Source organism: Protobothrops mucrosquamatus, unplaced genomic scaffold, assembly GCF_001527695.2.
Source record: "Protobothrops mucrosquamatus isolate PMUCROS unplaced genomic scaffold, P.Mucros_1.0 scaffold_109, whole genome shotgun sequence".
In the NCBI taxonomy this organism is placed as follows: Eukaryota; Metazoa; Chordata; class Lepidosauria; order Squamata; family Viperidae; genus Protobothrops; species Protobothrops mucrosquamatus.
In genome coordinates this window covers 162,048-178,028 of record NW_015386185.1, presented here as the reverse complement: position 1 = coordinate 178,028, position 15,981 = coordinate 162,048, and the positions used below count along the sequence as shown (strand labels likewise).

At 35.0% G+C, this 15,981-nt stretch overlaps 1 protein-coding gene across 1 annotated transcript in view; it reads left to right on the top strand.

Annotated features, from left to right (window-relative positions):
- DENND1B (DENN domain containing 1B) overlaps nucleotides 1-15,981 on the top strand; it is a 192,107-nt gene that overhangs the window by 44,967 nt on the left and 131,159 nt on the right. Inside the window, 1 exon segment of the mRNA XM_029284173.1 lies at nucleotides 13,703-13,752. Within this exon segment, the coding sequence (XP_029140006.1) occupies nucleotides 13,703-13,752 (50 nt within the window).

Genomic DNA, 15,981 nt, shown 5'->3' with positions numbered 1-15,981 from the left:
TTCTCACCTACATCGTCCATATAGGACGACTCGGGAACTCAACTCCTACCCCGGGCAGCTCACCTATCCCCTTATGCCCAGGGGAAAGGTATCAGGCCGTTTGACAGCTGGTACTGGCTGTCAAAACGGCTTTTACGCGAAACAGGCGGGAGGCAGCAAACAGCTGCGACCGACGAAGTCGCCTGCCACCGGAAGTCCCAGGATTTCTGTTTCTAAAACAGGAGTTTCTTCAATATGAAAAGAAATCATATAAGATTTCCCCATATTTCTGTAATCCTCTGCTGCTCTCATTTTTATTAGGCCAGCTATTCAAAGTGTAGAGTGCACAGTCTTTTAATGACATGATAAGCCCATTCTGTTTTACTTCCATTCTAGTTTTCAAAGTCCAATAAAATAAAGATGTCTTGTCTGCCAAAGATATATTCTCTTCTAACTCTCTTCTTGACTTCAGTGTGCCTGATGTCAACTTTATGGATGCCCAGGTATTTGTAGTGGTCATCTTCATCCAGATACTTGATGATATTTTGATAGAGCATCTCCAAACTGCATTGCAATATCTTGACTCTACATATGGTCAGTGTTGAGCAGCGATTCTATTTCAGATGGTGTTTTTTCCATATAACTTAAAATAATCCATGTAAAGGAAGTAGGATGGCCTGGCAGATGTTTGGATGTTTGATAGCCATAGCCTGACATTTTCAGTATTATTGACAGAGGAATCAGTGCAATGATTAGTGGTAACAGAGAGTCTCTTTTGAAAGATTCCTCTCTTAATATTAACCTTCACCAGCCTATTATTTCTAGCACTTGATTATCCAATCACATGTCAGTCAAATGCCTTTTTATAATCAATCCATGCTATATTCAAGTTAGTCCTCCTGTTGTAGTTCTTTCTACTTCAGGTGGAAAGACCTTGTTTTCAGCTAGAGGCTGTTGGATTGTATCGGCAATTACACCAAGTAGCAGTTTGAAAGTTGTTGATAAGCAGGTAATTAGCCCATAGCTGCGTGGTGCTCCTCCTTTTGCTGTGTTATTCATCATCAGGTAGGTTTTACCAGATGTTAATGAATCTTCACTTTCACTTCCTTGCAATATCTTGTTAAACTGTTTGGCAATGAGTCAGCCTAGATCAGTCAGATGTTTCAACCAAAAACCATGCAATTCATCTTCACCTGGTGCTAATTCTTGATCTTCCTTGCCCTTTTCTCCACCATCTCTGCCTTTATTGCAAATTCTATCATATTATTTTCTTCTTTATTCTTATCCATCTCTTTTATCCAAGGTGCATTCCTGTATTTTTTGAGTTGTTCCATAGCTGTGCCCAGAACTGCATTGATTCTGACATTTTCACAATCCATTCCTCCACTGTGGGAATTTTATTATTATTCATTATTGTCCAGCATTTCTCAGTAGTTGTTATGATATAATATAGAGCTGTACATATTTTAAAAATGATTTTGTAGAAATTTATTAAATATACAGTAAAATATTCCACTGAAAAGGGAAAAAAAATCTAAAACCAGTCTTGTTAAGAGGTGGGCCAGCATCAGTTTTATCCACAATATTTATTTATCAAATTTAGATACCACCCATCTCACTCTCAGAATCAGAATAAAATAGATGGTATAAAAATGGCTCTTAAAGTAGCTGCATCTTTTTTCAAACTAGTGTGAAATTTGGCTGCTTTAATTGGTAGCAAATAAATACTGTGTTTACACTTTCACAATGTCTGAAGCACTTTTTCAACTATTCATATTCGAAGAATTCAGAGCCCTTAATTAAGAGAGAGAAATGCTCAGTCAAATGTTCTTCTTGACCAAATTCTTAATTCTCACAAAATTAAGTTGCACACTTGACTGAAAAAAAGGCAATTTTAGGACCAGTCAACAGAGAAGCCGACAGTGAAATCTCAAGTCATGCATAGGTCATGTCTCGCTTAACAACAGAGTGATTTGCTTAACCACAGCAGAATGAGGCTGCAAATCTCACCGTCATGTGATTAGAAATGGAATTGCCGATCCCAATTTTGCTCGTAAAGTGAGGATTATCTATAAGGAGAGAACAATAGCTTTCCAGTTTACATGTAATCTGCTTGGACAGGAAACTTCCTTTCTATCATCCTTTGCCAACACAAAATTACCAGAATTTCTGGAGGAGAAACAAGAACTCCAGACATGATCTTCTGGAGAAGCACTGTGAAAAATACTCGTGCCAGGAACAACTTTAGCTTTGTAAACGTATGCTATACTAAGGAATCTGGTTTGCTTTTCCAGGGGTAATGCTCTTTATATTGTCTCTGCAAGAAAGAAAAGAAAAGAAGAAGAAACCAAACCTCTAATAGGAACAAAGGCTCTTGGAATGACAGGATAAAAATGTCTTCAATAAACATTATATAGTAATAAGGCTTTGGGGAGCAAAGTCCATATTGAGTCCGGCAAATGCATTCTATAAGAAGATGTAACACTTGTCCTTATCATTGCTTGTCTCAGTATGGTTTGGATCACCATGGGGAACAGTGATGTACTTATTATGGATGGCTACCCTGCTCTTGAACTTTGGCTTTAAGCAACAGACTAAGCATGGATACTTCTTGAAAATTGGGTAGTTGGAAGATGGTGTTTCCCTGTGATAGAAATTTGAAATATGGGTTTTTATCAGCTGAGAGGCATGATATGTAACCAGAACTAGGCATTGGCTGTTCAGTTATAGTTCAAATGTTCACTTCTCTCATGGGTGCTCACTTCTCTCTTAGCATGATTGTGAGGATATTTCTCTCCTGTTTCTGATTAACTGCAACAAAACCTAAACTTGGTTTCTGAAACTATTCAGCTTCATAACCTATGATTTGAAGGACATTTACTTCAAAGAAAATTTAGTTAACAGGGAACAAAAAAAAGTGGAAAAATAAAGATGGAAGAAGCCCATTTTCCTCTTTGCTGTTTTTCTTTTCTTTTTTCTTCAACTGGACTGTACTTAAATGGAAACAAGGACTATCTCAAGAAAAACAAAAATTGTACTATTTGTATATTTTATCCTTAATGATTCTGGAAAGACCCATAATTTTGTTATAACTTTACAGATGGGGAATCATAGACATCTGATGTGATATGATATGATTTCAAGAACAATAATAACCCAAAACCTTGAACTATTTGTGTGATTAGACAACTATTCTTAACATTTATTAAAATATGTACATGGCACTATGAAAATATTAGGAAGATACCCATATAACAGAACTAAATGTGAACTATTCATTATGTTTTTATTATTAACTTACAGCTAATTATAAGTCCAGTTGTTTTATACACAGAGTTAAGGTCTGACTCTTTTTTTGTAAGTAAATATTTTGAAACCTTTCCTACTATTTGGCATCTAAAGAGTTTGAATCCTTCCACCCTGAATGCAAATTATCATTTGTACATAAACTTGTTATGTACCGCAACCATATAGTTGACATTTTTTAAAAAGATCATTTTTCTTGCATTTGGAGGGACATGTGGCAAGTCCAAAGTCTTGTTAGGATCATGATTTTGTTTTATAGCATTTCCATGAGTCTGAAATGTTGCATTTGATCAGCATATGGTATAGGCAACCCTCATCTTGACCAAACTCTTTTGTTATCTTGTTATTGTTACAGGTCTTAATGACAGTTGTAAGCCACAGTCCTGGATGTAGGGGGTAGTCTACCCTGGGGAGAAGAGGGAGAAACAGCAGTGTGGATTATGGAAATATGAATTGATCTAAGAAACAGCTCTCTTGTAATAGAATGGAGCTCAAAGAAAGACAAGAGAAACGAGAGAAAAGACGAAGGAATATGATGTGAAAATGATCATTTGAATGCTTTCCTTTTCATTACCAGCTGCTAAGTTCTGGTGAAAAGGCATGCATTTGTATATCTTAAAGCTGGGTGAAAAAGGGCCAGATGAATAGAATTACTTGTTAGATATGTTTTCATTTTAAGCAAGATAAATTATGTGCATTTTAATAGACTGTATGCATATGTTACTCATTTTTATGGTACAGCTGTAATATTTGACACTTAAGTGAAAAACAAAAAATGCTTATTTTTTTTATCAAGTGTAATATTTAATTAAGGGTAGCATTTTTGATATTGCGTATTAACCTAAACAAATTGAATGCTGGATTTGGTCTATATTCACTGCCTTATAAAAAGCTGATATAAAAAAGCTAACTATTCACTGATGGCTATGTCTTTAAAACTCAGTGCACTAGACAAAATAACTAATATTCAGTGATAGAGTAGTATCTTTAGAATTAGAATAGGTTGTTGAAGTTTCATTCAGAGTGGATTCCTTCATTTACTTCCAGCAAAAAGAGTATCTTATACTCAAATTGGATTGTTAAAGTCTTCCTCCTTTCTAAAATACAGTAGTTTTCCTGCTTGCTTCTTTCAGTTAGGTTGCCTTTCATCACAACATTTCTTAAATATGTACTTTCTATCTTGCTTACAAATGTTGGACAAGGATATAAGGTCTGTGATATGCTACAGTAACAGAAAACCACATTGCTAACAGATATTCTTGTTCAGGTAGCTAAATTGTAGTTTAAAATATTTTTTGCTTTTGTTTCTTGGTCCCTTCTCCATTATCTCTCTTTGAGTATTCAGTATATTCTTAGTACACATAGGCTTTCTATCAGTTTGTTTTTATATGTTAAAATGTATTTAATTTACAGATACATTGCATATCTCAAGGAATATATTGCACATGTTGAAGGATTACTTTAAATATTTTTGGATGCTAATGTTTGACATGATTTGGTATCATGGAAAAGGGGGAATTTCTTAGATCTAAAAAGGCCACCCATTTGTTAAATATGGGTAATGAATTGGAAGTACTTTGCAGGTTCTAGAAGAAATTGTTTTTGTTATCCTGCATAAAAATTGGAAATTGTTCTTTTCTTTTCCCCCCAATTTTTTTTAATAGTTGCAGATCTCAAAGCAATTACAGTTTACCTTCATTCATATCTATCTGAATAATTTATTTTAATGTTGCGTTGTTCATGTTTTCTGGGACTCTGAGGCTGTTTCTGATAGGCTGGTTTAAATAGGATGCCAACATTTTTTCTTAACCCACAGTTTTTCCCAAAATGCCAATCTTGGAACTTACATTGGTATCTGATTTTCATGGTGGCTTTGCTCTGTTTTCTGTTGTGTTTCACACATTTTTAAACAATAGCTAATAGCTGCTATTTTGCCTTGTAGTGCTTATATAAATTGGGAGCAGACTGAAAATTCATAAGATCTAGTATTTCATTCCATTGCTCAATCCACACTTATTTTAGTATTCACAACTTCCATATGGTGTTTCTAAAGCCCTGCAAAATGCATGCATTTGTATATCTTAAAGCTGGGGGAAAAGGTGTGAGATTCCCTTCTGTCTCTGTTCTCCTATTTTCATGTAAAGATATGATGGTGTTATTGGATAAATTATTCATTTTTCTTAACTATAGGCACCCTACTAATTAGATTCTATACCAGTATGACTCACAGAAGGTGGTTTTGAGTCTTGCTGTGTTTGCCAACCACAGGATGTAGTGAAATAGCTGCATATAACAACTTCGAGTCAGGTGTGTGCTCATTGTTTGGATACTGTTTCTGCAGCATCTCTCTATATTTTCAGTGAAGTCCTGCAAGTTTTTTTTCTGCTCTAGTTTTCAGTTAGTATGTCTAGAAAGCTTCTTTATATTTTTTTCCTTAAAATGTTGTAAGAAAACTTAAACTTTGCTCTGGAGTTGGCTAATTAATAAAATACTGATCTGCAGTGCCTATCTATGTACAATGATAGATTTACAACAACAACAACAACAACAACAATAATATAATAATAAAGTTGGAAGGGACCTTGGAGGTCATCTAGTCCAACCCGCTGCTCAGGCAGGAAACCCTATACCATTTCGGACAAATGGCTGTCCAGTTTCTTCTTTAAAACTTCCAGTGTTGGAGCATTAACCGCTTCTGGAGACAGGTTGTTAAGGTTATTTATTTATTTATTTATTTATTTATTCATTCATTCATTCATTCATTTATTTATTTTCATCCTGCCTTTAATGTTTTTATAAATAACTCAAGGTGACAAAGATATTTAATACTCCTAATCTCCTCCTATTTTCCCCACAAGAATCCTGTGGAGTGGGATGGACTGAAAGAGAGTGACTTGCCCAAAATCACCCAGCTGGTGACTACGAAACTAGAACTCACAGTCTCCTGGTTTTTAGCCTGATTTCTTGACCACTAGACCAAACTTTATCAGCATATGTACATATATGCATATATACATAACATTTTATATAATTCATAAGAAAAAGGATGAGGACAGGATAAACAGTTCATGTTGTAATAAAGATTTGTTTCCGTATGACATGAACCTGTAATCAGTTTTAATTGTATTTTTTAATTATACTTTTTAACACAACTTTTTATAGGTTGTGTTAAATCTCTTACACTGCAGTGGAAGAGATTTAACACAACTTATAACTTTTTAGTTTTTTCCCAATTAACATTTGCTTTTATTTGTTGGTTATCTTAAGGCATGAGGAGGTAATTTGTGATTTATAATTCTCTAGTTAATCTCCAGATCTCATCATCTAGTGTTATTTTGGAATTGGAGTTCTAGGGTTGGGTTACATTTAGAGGTCTGAACACTCTTGTTTTGGTCTCCGGGTTGCTTTTAATTCCTTTATATATAAATTTGGGTTCTAATTGAAGGTGCTGGTTATTACCCATAAAGCCCTTTTATGGTTTGAGTCCTCAGTTTCTGTGAGACTGCCTGATGTAGATAAAATCTGCCTCCCTTATAAATGCAGATGAAAAGGAGGTACTGTGGGTCCCCCAACCTCCAAAGTTAAAAAGTGGGATTCCAGAAGTAGAAGTAGCTCTCTTACCGTTGGTATGGCCTCTTTCTTACTATAATTTTACTGTAAATAGCAACACAAAAAAGTTGTTTTCCAGAAATGTATGAAATGAACTGGAATTTATTTTATTTTGTAATCTACACATCAGCAGACATTTATTGGGTGTGATAGTTGATTGGTACCCAGAGCATTTGCTTTGCACTGGTGTAGTATGTGCATGGCCAGGTGCTGTAATAAGCAACCTGTCTGATTCATTCCATGCCAGCTGCATCTTTAAGACCTGGTACAAAGATAGTCACACACAGAGCACATTATGTAAACCCGCCCCCATTTTGGTAGACTGGTGGCTATATAAAATTATAAATAAATAAATAATACAGGTATAAAGTTACTAGTACATGGCAAACAATCACCAGACTTTAGTGATCTAGGAAAAAATGAAGTGAAATGGCTGGGGGTGGGGGGATGTAGTCATTGGAAGCAGCTTGCAAGTAGCTACTTATAAAGACCTCCTTAATTTGTTGATCTGAAAAAGTGCATTGTACACGTATCTACATATTGTGAACTAGCTCCTTTGAAAGGTTTTCCTGTCTTTAAGAAACTGAAGCTGTTAATAATGTAGGTAATAATGAGTCCAGGAACTCCCTAAATTAGAACTCATTTTCTGTGGGGAACTAATAATCTTTTTAGAATAGGCAGATTCCCCATTTAATATAGCCTTCCACAAAAATCCCTGTCTTCTCAGAATTCAGCTCCAATGTATTCATTTTCACTGTACTGTCTAACCCATCAGAGCATTTATAGCATGTACCCGTTTAGACCATGCAGACCCTTTCCTAATTCAGATGTTATTGAGAAGTAGAGCAGTATATTACTACATTGATAGTACTTCAACTTTAAACCCCTGATGAATGCCTCAAGCAGCTTTGTATAGAAGTTAAAGAGAATGTAGTGTCTTGTAGGTTCCCATCATATAAATGCCCTGATATCAAGGAAGTCATTATTTTATGAGACAGTTCCTTTGAGTAAGAATAGAACTGTTGAATAGTGCTTTCAACCTTGTCTTTCAGACACGTTTGAAAAAGTCTCCATGGTCAGTCAGATCCTGCTGAAATGTCAAGCAGAATGAACAGAATTATATTTTCCCTGTCTTTGTCCCATAAGAAATCATCCATCAGATTATTCTGTGCTGATTAATTCCAGAAAGCATATCTGAACCTAGGCTAAAATGGATTAAATTAATCAGTTTCTTCTATTTTTTTTTAGCTTAGTAACAAAACTGCTGTTTTCAAAACCTTGCTTTTCAAACAGAGGCTATTGCAGCCCAAGCACTAGCTATTATAAATCTCTGGATCAAACTAGGATTCTTTCATAAGTATATTCATTATTTCCTCTTTTAAAGTCTAGTGGAACCACTTCATTACACAAAGATAGATTTATCATTCACTGGATTCATCCAATAATCTTTCCTCTGTTCCCTGTCTTCCCCGTTAACTTGAATAAGCCAAGACGGGTAAGATTCAAGACAGCAGGCTGTAGGCTGCACAGCTACAAAGATCTTGCCGTAGCAATAGAAAACAAACTCGTATAATTGAGCCAGGCAGTGAAATAGGCACCTTAACTTGTGTCAAAAGCAGGGTGCAAATCTGTATGAAGATAAGGAATTTTATTCTTGAAGTGCTGTGAAATTTGTCACAAGTTTCCAAAAAATCCAGTATGGGATTACCTGGGGCAGATGACAAGAAGCCACTCTTAACCATATTAAAGAATCTGCTGGACTTTTACTTGAGAATGAAATGGAGGCTGTAAATTAAGTACTCTTTGCAACCCTCCCTTTCATGCTGTGGGCATGATCACGTGCTCAAGTGGCTGTTTGGTTAACTTCACAGTAGCTTGTACTAATACTTTTTGCTACATGAAATATAAGTCACAATAGATAGTATCATGATATTGGTTTTCTCTTTATACTTATTTGTTATTTTTAGACTTACGAGCTTTCTACTTAGGTATAAAACATTGAGAGCTCCCAGAGCTTGACATTGATGAAGGAAATTTTGTCGCAGCTGCTTATTAAAAAGTGATATCTAACATGCCCACTGACAGCACTCCAAACTTAAAGGTAGCTGCCTTGGTTATATAAAGCTCCTGAGATTCAGTCAGCCAATTCCTTTTTCTTGCTATACAGGTAGTCCTCGACTTATGATCACAATTGAGACCAGAATTTTTGTTCCTAAGCAAAGTAGTTGTTTAATGAGTCACACTTGATTTGATGACCCTTTTTGCCATGATCGTTAAGTGAATCACTGCAGTTGTGTGAATCCAGCTTCCCCCATTGATTTTGCTTGTTGGAGGTCAGCTGGAAAGGTCACAAATGATGATCACATGACCTCGGAATGCAGCAATTGTTTTAAATATGTGCCTGTTGCCATACATCCACATTTTGATTATATGACCATGGAGGTGGATGTAAGTGTGAGGACTGGTTATAACTCGCTTTTTTTCGGTGCCATTGTGTGTTTGAAAGGTTGCTAAATGTATGGTTGTAAGTCAAGGACTACCTGTATATTAGAAAGGGTTAGGTAGGGAAGCTTTTGCTGTTCCTTCAGCAAAGGTATGTTGTTTTCATTTTGTGTTTCAGAACTTAGAACTGTTTTTCTTAAAACAAATCCAGAAAAATATATTTTTCTTTACAGCATGGAAACATTCACTATTTGTTTCCTAGTAATCAATTTAAGTGTGAAATTTTAAAATAACTTCTAATAAGCAAAATCATTGACTGGTTTGTCTGACAGCTTTGGTCTTTACAGTAAGTGTAGTTGAAATTTTTTTTGGGTTGCAAGAAGCTTACAAAATGCTTTTATTTCTCTAATCTACCTGGATTGCACCCATGGACATCCTGAATGACCATGTTGTAGCCTGGTATATTAACTCCTAGACATCTTTCTTTTTTACTTAAATCATTACCAAGAAAACAACTTTTAGTATCTCTTTATAGCACTAGTTACAGAAATTCTTTACTGGTGTGTCAAATTGATCTGACCACTAGCCAAGGCATGACTTAAGTGATATGTTTAATGTCTTTTTGTCTTCTGTAGAAACATTATCTGTCATTAAGGGTATTTCAGTGTTATACAGTCAACTTTAAAATGGGTATACTTTCTACAAATACATTCCTTAATTTAGTTTTTCAGCTGATCGCATATTCTAAGAAACTTTCGGGACAGCATCTTAATTTCCTTTATTTTAAAATTTGAATAATACCTGTAATTAAAGCAGAGAACTGATCCTTACAAGCCTAGGTAGCCTTCCATCTATTGATCTGGCTTATACTGTCAGGGGAGAAACAGTCAACTGCTGTGTTGCTTTGTCACTGACATAAGCTGAGAGGATTTTTTTTTCTCCTATACTGTTTATACACCAGTGTATAGACTTGCTGGCTGGCTGAATTTTAAAGAGTGCAGAGGTTTAAAGACTTGTCCCCTGAGGGATGATCCTGCCAGTTGGGAAGCGAGCTGAGGCCATATTTTGCAGAAGTGTGTGTGTGTGTGTGTTTGTGTGCGCGCGCACACACACATGTGGATGGGGGAAGGATGGAAAGGAAAGTATTGAGTTTGTTTGCCCCTACAGTGTTGCAGAAAGGGCTGATATATCTATTACAGTGAAATACAATAATATCTGTTTTTCCTCTTTTCTATACGTTCTCATTTTATGGAAGACCAGAAAATGTAACACAGGTGTTACAAATGTCTGCAAATACAATTCCTTAGAGATAGAATCTTATGTGCTTACTAATCAATATTGTTTGTGGTGGTTTGTTAAAGGCAAACTTGTATTTTTATTACTGTGAAGATCTAGAGTCTAAAATACTAATATTGTTGCTAGAAGGGGGGGAAACACAGAATTTCTCTACTATAATAAACTTAATAAGATGAGTAGCTTTTAAATATTATATTTAATACTTTGCCATTTTTTATGAGTAGCATTAATTTACTATCTCTAAGTAAATTGTGAGTCTTTATGTTTAACATACCAATCTGATTTTAGTGATGATTCATAAAATAGAGTGACAATCTTTCCTGAAAATATAGCATATTGGAAGGCCCAAATAAAATTCTAGGATTGCTTCCCTGAGACTAGCACCTAATAAATCAGTAGTCAGGCTTTTGAGCATGCACTTTCTTCCACTTCCTTTTCTTTCTACAATGATTTTACCCTTTCACTTTGAAGTTATGTTACATTTGTACAGTACAAGCTTTGCATCTGGTTTAGAGCCTAAAACCTAAGTTGGAAGATTAACTAAATTTAACTATGAAAGAATATGCTCACACAGATGTAATATGAAATTATAGCCATATAACATTAGTGAAAATTAAATTTTCCCAGGAATAACTGATTATGCCAATTAATTTAATATATCTGAAATCCAATAATGAGAAATGTATATTTTGCCTGATGTTCTTAATCAGATCTTAAGAACTAAGGACATAAGACATATGATAAAAAGTAGAGAAGGGAACTAGGGGATTAGCCATTTTGGATCTAATTCTCACTAACAGAGATGAAATGATAGAAGGTGTTGAAGCCATAGGAACCTTGGGAGGAAGTGATCATCCAATATTGGAATTCAACATTATGGAAGCACAAGCAATAGAACACAGTTGGAATACTGCATCCAGTTTTGGTCACCACGATGTAAAAAAGATGTTGAGACTCTAGAAAGAGAAGAGCAAGAAAGATGATTAGGGGACTGGAGGCTAAAGCATACAAGGAACGGCTGCTGGAATTGGGTATGTCTAGTTTAACGAAGAGAAGGAGTACAGGTGACATGATAGCAGTGTTCCAGTATCTCAGGGGCTGCCACAAAGAAGAGGGAGTCAAGCTATTTTTCAAAGCGCCTGAAGGCTGGACAAGAAGTAACGGATGGAAACTAATCAAGGAGAGAAGCAACCTAGAACTTCCTGACAGTTAGAACAATTAACCAGTGGAACAACCTGCCTCCAGAAGTGGTGAATGCTCCAACAATGGAAGTTTTTAAAAAGAGATTGGACAGCCATTTATCTGAAATGGTATAGGGTTTCCTGCCTGAGCAGGGGGTTGGACTAGATGACCTCCAAGGTGCCTTCCAACTTTATTATTATTATTATTATTTATTATTATTATTATTATTATTATTATTATTATTATTGTTGTTGTTGTTGTTGTTGTTGTTGTTGTTATTATATGCTTGTAGGTGATTTCCCCCCCAGGTATATTAGTTCTCATAATACATGGGATGCATATTACCAAGTTCTCCTACCATCTTGTCTTTTATTGAAGTTGGAAAATACTTGACTAGGATCTGTAATTAAGGTGCATCCAGTAAGAAAACAATGATTTGTGAAACATTTTTGCCACGCTATCTGAATCTGTGTTTCTCTAATGTAACTAGCCAATTTCTTCCAAATTTCTCCTATCCCCTCCTTTCGTGAAGTACTAATTTTATACTAGTAACTGAAAGAAAATACAGGCATTCTTCTTTTCTTGTATGTTTTTTCTCCCCAAGTGATCTGTTCAGTTTTTTCCTTCTTGTAAGGGTCGAAGCTGGCAAGGTAGAATCTCTGATTCTCCTGCTTGAAGAAGCTGTTTTGTTAACAAGACAAAACAGATGTGAAGAAACTTCAAGGTGGGAAAGGAGCAACTAACAGCCATTGATTCAGAAGGTGGGAGGAAGGGGGCCAGCATTTAAACCTGACAAATAAATTTTACATGGAGGGCAGGATGCTGGAGTACTGTTAGAGATGGACCAATTCTTCCTTATATATAGTCTTCTAATTATTGCAGTAAATTTACTTCTTGTGTCTGCGTGGAAATGCAGAGATAGCATAGCTGCCATATCCGATATGAAGTCCTGTCAGACCTCTCTGTTAAAGCTTAGATTGTACATGTTCAAGCAGGAACTTTTCTTCATTATAACATTAATATTTTCAGTGCATTTTACCTTAATGTCACTAGAAAACTATTTAATTCTGTGTGAATTTTAGTACAACATAGCTGAAAATAAGGGAAAGGTGGCAATCCTATTTCTTATTTTGTCATAGTGGCATTGAACACTTGCTAGTTATAACTGCTTCTTTTATTCCAATATTTTTCTTCACTTTATAACAATTTTCAAACCAGTATATGCCATTCATGTAATTAGAAATGTGTCACTGAGCAGCATGTCAAACCCAACAGGAAGAAATAGGTGTATCATTTCTATAAAACTACAGGTATTTTCTTTTTCTTTTCTTTTTAATTGGCAGGAAATTTTGAACCTTGTTGTTATTGTAAAGGGTTAACCCTGTCCAATTTTCTGCATATAACAAATGAAAAGTTCCAGCTTTTAAAAACATTTGCTCATAAAATGCATATGCTGTCAACTTAGTTCTCTTTCCTCTGCTTGCATTTTAATTGAAACAACATTTGTATTTTTGAGCCAGGATCTGTCAGAAGTCCCTATGGCTAGTCTGTAGTACAAGTAGCAGCAGACGTGGCTTACCCATATGGTACGGTGCTTCTTGTAAAATCCATATGGCCTTGTTGAAGGGAATCCCAGCAGGGATGTGAAGGGTGTTAATACCCTTCAGGCCAGGCCTTTCCCTCCTGGGGTTTCTATGGTATTGTCTTTGCAATCTGCCAAAGCACAAACTTAATTCCTTTTTAATAATCAATTATTTTAATCCAGGAACATGCAGCATAGTTTCCTCCTCCTATCAAATATTGCTTGATTTTTGTGTGGGGAAAAAAATTACAGGCATATTCAGGTAATTGTTAAATACATATAACATTTTTTTTTCTGCTTTTTCAGGCAATCCTCCAGAGTATACCTAAATTCTGCTTTCCTTTTGACATTACAAGGTATGTCTTATCATGGCTTTTCAATAAGTGAGGTTGGTGCACTGAAAACAATTTGCACTGCAAAATATTGATTTTCATAGGAAAGTAGTGAATGGATTGAATCGCTGTATTAAAAAAGAACTAAAGTGTTTTCTGAATTTAAATTTTAGTTCGTATCTTTGGTAGTAGGCAGTATGATCTTAGTATGCTTTTAGGCTTTTAATAGATAACCATAAATCTTTAGCATGCATTTCTTATTAATATAAAGTTGATAAGACATTGTTTATAACTGTACATTTACTTCCTTCCAGCCCTCAAAACAAGTATACATAAGAAGTTCCGATTGAAATATCTCTTAAAGATTGTACAAATGTGTTTTGAGGATTGTACTTTAAATTTAAAATGGACTTATCGTGTGTTGTATATGTAGGTCTGCAATATTTATTCACATTTAATGCTTTGGTAGAGCAAGCATGTGTTTCAGCTTATTAAGCAGTAGATTTTAAACGAAAATCATTCATGATTTTTAATACTTTTTTTAAAAAAAAGTGTGGATGACAGATGCCATTACAAGAGGCATTGCTCCTCATTCTGTCATAGGAGGAATGCTTCTTCTGACAATGGCTGTTATGATACCAGCTTAGCAGAATTATTGTTCCATGTGGAACTTCTATGCAGGCTTAATGAAACGCTTAATTATAAGTTAGCTGATTAGTCATTGGAGATTTCTTTAACCAGTAGAATTCAATGGACAGAATTCTTTACAATTTTTAAATCCAGTTGGAGGGCACATGTCAGGAAGAACAACTAAAAAAATTCCAAGCACACCTACTGAACGTCACGGTCAGACAAAGATTTGACTCTGAAAATTTGTCATATACAAAACATTCTGTCAACTGTAGGACCTTGTTCTATTCCATATAATTGAATTTAATTATGGATATTTTCCCTGCATAAGATTTTTTCATAACTCAAGAAACATTTGGGGGCATTGTTTAAAATGATTCGAGTTAGCCAGTTGTTGTTATGAATTACTTGTTCTTTGTTATCTTCCAAACACTAATTGTTCTGTGTCTTTAATACAGTATTTTGAAATGAGTGCAAGTTGAAAACCCAAATAAGCAAGTGTAATTAAAATTAACTAGGAATTGATATGGGCTTTTAAATCTATTGAAAATTAAACTAGCAAGTATCATTATATTAAGGTTGGTACATGAACAATTGGGAAATGAGAGAAAGAAGGGAAAAGATAATTTGGTCTAGAAAACAGGAGATTGTGAGTTCAAGTCCCACTTTAGCCATAAAAGCCATGGGTGACATTGGGCCAGGCAAAAAATTTTTTGGCAACTCACCCCACAGAGTTGTTGTTGTGGGGAAATAGGAGGGGAAAGGTGTGTTGGATATGTTTGCTGCCTATTTGTAAAAATAATAAAGGCAGGAAACAAACACACAAACAATCACAGAACTCCATCATACCAGTGCTGAGAAAATGAATAAAACAAACCGAGAACAATGAGACTGTAATTTCAAAATCAGTCTTTTTCTAACTCTATAAAGTAAGTTTCATCACCTCAGAACTATCCTAATGGGAAAATATAGTAGATTTAAAACTTTTTAAATAGATGTGTTTGAGCATGAAGCCTGCCAGTGTTTCTTCTAACAGAAGTATTATTTGTTTTTCATTATATACACACTGGATCTCTTTGTTGTTTTTGCTGAAAGAGTTGCTCGTTTAGTGTTTATCCGAAAATTGGAAATGTTCCCTGTTCTTCAGATCTGCACATATGTGTTATGCAGTCTATCTTACCCAATGAGTTTAGAGGAGCTACTTAAAAGTTGAAAAGAAAGTAAAAATGCATATAACTTAATATAGTTAAGATAGTGTTCTTGGTAAAGCATTAAAACCTACATGTTATTAAATTTATAACTATGAATGAAGAAAAGTAGGAACAGTGAAGAAGTTAAGGCTTTCTTAGTGCCATCCAATGGCTAGGAATTAATGAAATATCAGTGCAATTACTTGAATTGATAGAGTAAGATAATCCAATTGTAGATATTTGTATGAGGATAAATGCAAAACAAGATTTTTAAAGAAATCTGGAAAGTATATTGGCAAGTACAGGCATTATCTGTGTTAATCAACCACATTGTTCTTTGAACACTAAAAATTAGTAACTATACTATAAAACAGTTGGTCCAGGATGTTTTCAATTATACACTATGCATATATTATGAATAAAATGGCAATAC